Here is a 4,661-nt window from a genome sequence, read left to right as displayed (position 1 = left end):
TAGGAACCTGCGCTACTTTCTTGATCTTTAATGTCTTTGAATTTTCAATATACATTTTTTTATTACTTCCCACCAAAGAAAAACAAAAGCCTCTCCAAAATGGTGGCCCACGTCGTATATCTGTCTCGGAGCCGTGAATCCGACAGGGAGTTCTATAGCGCCATTCGTCCAAGAACAACTTAATTAGTGCATGATTTACTCCCGCGGCCAAAAGTTGTAGTTGAATTCAGTGACGGAACTTTGTATCTTTTCCTCGGAGCTCTGGATATAACATATCTCTCGATTTTTTTTTTTGGAAAAAAAGAAGACTGTACAAATATTTACTTATGGCCACTCCTATAATAATTAATGTAGACGTGTTACAAAGCTAGCATGCCAATGAATCAATCGCCCATACCGACACACACGCCGGCACGCGGACGTTTTGCTGGCACTGGTTTTTGTTCCTACCTTTTTCTATCCCTAATAAATAATTAAATAATTTCGTTCCCACCGTTATGCAATAAAGAAGCACCAATTCTTCACAATTTCTGAAGAATCTCCAGATTTGGTATGATGGGTAACGGCCATGAATGATCCGTTGTTCCGCGATTGATCTCGCAGCAACATCATTCTTGTTGTCAAGCTTCAACGTTGGCGTCGAAAATAAAACTCGGAAACAGAGTGGTGACGTCCCTAGGAAACGAAGAACAATTATATTCAGTAGTTTGAAAGGAGTTCTGGAACTCACTCTACCTCATTTTCTATTACCAAAAATAATAATAATAAACATAGGAGATGAACTTCAAAAAGGAATCTTTCCAAGAAGGGGAATTCAAAAATGTAATAATAAACTATTCTTCCGGTCCTAAATATAAGACCCTTATACACCTTGTATAAGGGTCTTATATTTATGACCGAAGGAGTATTAACAGGGCATAATCGCATAAAGTTCGTACTTAAGGTATGGAAGTGTCATGTTCCTCAAAAGAGATGGATTTCGAGTCACAAAATCTTTCCATTCTTCTTTACTAATTCTACCATCGTTGTCCATATCAGCATCGGCAAAAGTCTGCTGGGAAGAAGAAGATCCTATGAACAAACTACCCCATTGAAACCATATTTTCACATGTGAAACAAAGCTGACCTTGTCAACAATTGCTTCAAGATAATCATCTGACAGATTCATGTCAGATTCCATCAAGATGGCTATAACCATTTGCTTGACCTGAAACCATGTAAAATGTAAGTCCAAGACTAGGAAATGATCAGCAGAAATAAATTAAACACTAGGCATTTTAACAATTGCAAATAATCGAAGCAACTCACAACACTCACTTCTTCTCGTTCAATATACCCAGTTTGCCTCAGATCGTATAGCCTAAATGCAACTGCAAAAGATAATCAGAGAACGGAGATAAGGTAAAGAAAAGTTGGGGTTCCGTTTCATGAAGCAAATAGGTTAAAAGCATACAATCAATTTTCTCTTCTGCTGGGGCGTAAGGATGAAAAACATTGAGTGCATGGACAAATTCCTCAAACTCGATAACACCATTTCTCTTTTCGTCAAAAAGATCAAATACCTTCGGGCCAAAAAGAAGAAGATCAAAAACCTGAAGGAGCAAAATAATTTTAACAACACTAGTATACTTAAGACATTATGAATGAACAGAGCATGTATTATTGGATGCAATGACAAAAAAAGGCATCAGAAAAGTTTTGGTGCATGCACATGAGCACAGATTTCAACCACCTGATTGTTCCTTTTGCTGGCTGCAAGGATTCCACCATATAAATTTCTAAAAGAAAACAAGTGCTGACCATGCATCACTAAAGCGGGTTGACATATTTCCAGCATTTAGCCAGCAATAATCAGTGAAGCTGGAACCTTTTATGTAAAACTTACAGCTCAACATGAAGCAAGGAAAATACATTAAAGAAGAAAAAGTTAAAGCAGCTATAAATGCTACTTGAACTTGCTTATTTTTCCATGCATACTGTCGGCTAAAACGGATCACAGTTGATCAATTGTAATCTGCCCGCAAAACAAATTTCATTTCTTATAGGAGTTAGGAATTAGGGTGAAGAAAATGCCAGGGCTGAAAAGTGAAAAGTATAAGAATTGCTCACTCGATCCAGGAAAAGATTTTCTCCCTGTGGGGTATGAAATATTGCCAGCTGAAGCTCCTCCTACAATAGAACAAATATAATTAGTATCGCAGCCACTCCACATATAGATAGAATACAGTCCTCAGTATAAATGTTTACTGTATTCTGATTCCTCATTCAACATTCTATTGCTATTGGATCCTAATAATATATATGGAGATATATATAGTATATCAATAGTGATAAGTACAGTGTTAATATGCCCTTTTAACTGCAAATTTTTTTATTTTTAATGGGGTGAGAGGGGAGCATATTCAAACCTTGCCAATTCATAAAACTAAGCAGGTTTTATAGATACTAATACTTCATCTCTGCGTATTGCCAAAAAAATCACTCTATCAAGCATTAGGCATCATATGCTTCAACTAGTTAAATCTAAGATATAACTCAAACAATTTTTCTGCACACATTAATGATGAAATGAAATACTCCATGGTTATGTTCTCCCAACCAACTAAGCAGACTGAATAAGAATCACCAAAATACACAAACTTCAAAGGAGGGTACCAACATACGGTCCATTAATTATTAACCAAGGCAACAAGGGAGTTGTCTGGAAAGAGTTGGAAATCTGTCCCTCTCTCACAAAGACAAAAATGGGCAGAATCACACAAACTCAACCCAAGAAGAAACATCCAGTATTCAGATCCCTAATACTGGGGAAGTAGAGAGAAAGAGCAGAAGCAGTAAACACTGGTATTAGAACACATAGAATCCATCAATATCCATTCCATTCGACAGATCAATTTACCTTGTGAATGAAGCCATCATCAATTATTGAGCTACTTATTTTCTTAAACAGCCCAAACAATGCCCCCACTTCATTAACTGTAACTGCATATTTTCAGAAGCAAAATTAATCAACAATCAATTAAATCTATAATTTACTACACACAAGGGGCACAAGAGGAACCTGATATATAATAGAATACAAGTTTAATTGCTCAAAAGTATACATAAAAGAAAGAAAAAGAAAAGGCGAATTCACCCCATCTTTAAGAATTAAACTCTGAGGAACTGAAATAATCAAACTTGGAACTTTTTATCCCCTCTTGATGCCAATCTGAGTTCATATGGGACAGAGGACCAGAGATTAGGCCATTCTTATGGAGGGGAAGATTTCAATTAAACAGCAAAAGTAGCATCTTCTGAAAAGAGTATATTTTAAGTGTGCAGGGTAGCTTATTATCTTTAACTATCTGATTGGAGAAGAAGAGTCTTGAACCCCATCACTAGGTACATCATGCGAGAAAGGAAAAACGATGCAGGTTGAATGTCGAAGCCAGCAGCACACCGTACATTCTTTAACATTTTTTTCCAGTAATAAAAAGGATAGAGACAGAGTGATTAACCACCAACTGTTAATTTACACATCAAGCCTAAAATATTGTCCACATAAACAACATGGTTTTAAAATATAAAAGGAATTTGCACTCTTGCTCTGAAAAGTAATAAGTAAAACGGTTCCATAATGAGTATAAAAATACAATAAACATTAAAAATTAAGAAAATTGATTCTCTCTCTTTCCTCACAACAAATGGGATCATCCAGGAAGCACGGGTGGTCTGTTTACACTTTTTAACATTCCCCGTAATTTAATAATAGTTTGAAGATAGTTAACGCTAGAATCCTTTTATTCTTGCATGCATACCGCTTTCGAAAAGAAAGACGCGAAGAAGAAGTAGGTCAGAGATAGATGAAATATAAGACGACGGCCAACACGGGGACTTCTGACGGAATGTAATGAATTCGAGTTGTAAATTTATGAAGTACCAGACAAGGATCCTTCACCCTTCGCCTCATGCCCTCATCATCCAATTCAACCCCATGACTTAAAGTCAACTATTCATTATTTATCAACCGGCCATGACCAGATCCCAAAAAGAAGTGCAGAACAACCAACAAAACAGCCGGAGAAAATGTAAAACCACCAATAAAGCTATCGAGCAGCTTAGTTGAATTATTGGAAGAACAAAGGAATTACATCTGGTTTCGCCAGCCAGCCGTGTCAGATCTTTGGCACCGTATCGACATATCTGGACGCGTCGACGAGAACTGAAACATTCGGTCATAGTGAATATCAAAGCCCTGATGATATCTATGTATGGTAGGAATGCATCATAGATTCGATCTCGCACAGTCAAGAAGCCCGGCCTCTGTTCAATCACAAATATGGTGCAGTAAGTAATGCGATACATAAAATTAAAGAAATAAAAACCATCGGTTGAGACAGTTCGTCTTCGCTTACGGAAGAATCCATGTGCGTCTTTTGAGCTCATTAGAATCTCTAACCTCCCAGCTTTCACCCCGATCTCTGTAACCCTGTAAATCTCAATGTGTTTCTTAGGTTCTCTCTGTCACAAAGGCTAAGCCTCTTCCTTTTAGTATCGCCCACCCATCGGCTTTATACCGCGTTTTGGCCGTGAAGAGTGTGTCTGATATTCTGCCAGTGCCAATAAGTGACCGAAGCCCAGAGTGATAAGACTAATGACATGTCATGGCCAGGGGGAAG

The 4,661-nt window shown here is 37.5% G+C and overlaps 1 protein-coding gene across 8 annotated transcripts; it reads right to left on the bottom strand.

Annotated features, from left to right (window-relative positions):
• Window positions 1-470: 470 nt before the first annotated feature.
• On the bottom strand, window positions 471-4,661 carry LOC114749051 (calcineurin B-like protein 10). Of its 8 annotated transcripts, none has more exons than XM_028937548.1 (9): window positions 4,398-4,654; window positions 4,134-4,305; window positions 2,900-2,982; window positions 2,110-2,169; window positions 1,454-1,592; window positions 1,309-1,370; window positions 1,127-1,207; window positions 939-1,051; window positions 471-675 (listed from the first exon to the last, which is right to left on the bottom strand). In XM_028937548.1, the coding sequence occupies exons 1-9, from the start codon at window positions 4,407-4,409 to the stop codon at window positions 621-623; spliced, it is 777 nt and encodes a 258-aa protein (XP_028793381.1). In that variant the 5' UTR covers window positions 4,410-4,654; the 3' UTR covers window positions 471-620. The 8 variants fall into 8 exon arrangements, with proteins under 8 accessions (XP_028793381.1, XP_028793389.1, XP_028793396.1 ...); XM_028937556.1 differs by having other exon boundaries at window positions 1,318-1,370; window positions 4,398-4,649; XM_028937563.1 differs by having other exon boundaries at window positions 1,318-1,370; window positions 1,454-1,562; window positions 4,398-4,644.

The sequence above is a fragment of the Neltuma alba genome, unplaced genomic scaffold (genome assembly GCF_004799145.2).
Source record: "Neltuma alba isolate B1F8T4 unplaced genomic scaffold, ASM479914v2 tig00000955_pilon, whole genome shotgun sequence".
NCBI lineage: Eukaryota > Viridiplantae > Streptophyta > Magnoliopsida > Fabales > Fabaceae > Neltuma > Neltuma alba.
Note: the sequence above shows the minus strand (reverse complement) of the source record. Positions and strands in the feature narration are given on the sequence as shown.

Coding starts and splice junctions, on each gene's coding strand:
- LOC114749051 (XM_028937519.1), bottom strand. Junction 2,170..2,899: donor ATGATGGCTTCATTCACAAG/GTAAATTGATCT, acceptor GTTCTATTGTAG/GAGGAGCTTCAGCTGGCAAT. Junction 1,593..2,109: donor AAAATCTTTTCCTGGATCGA/GTGAGCAATTCT, acceptor TTGCTCCTTCAG/GTTTTTGATCTTCTTCTTTT.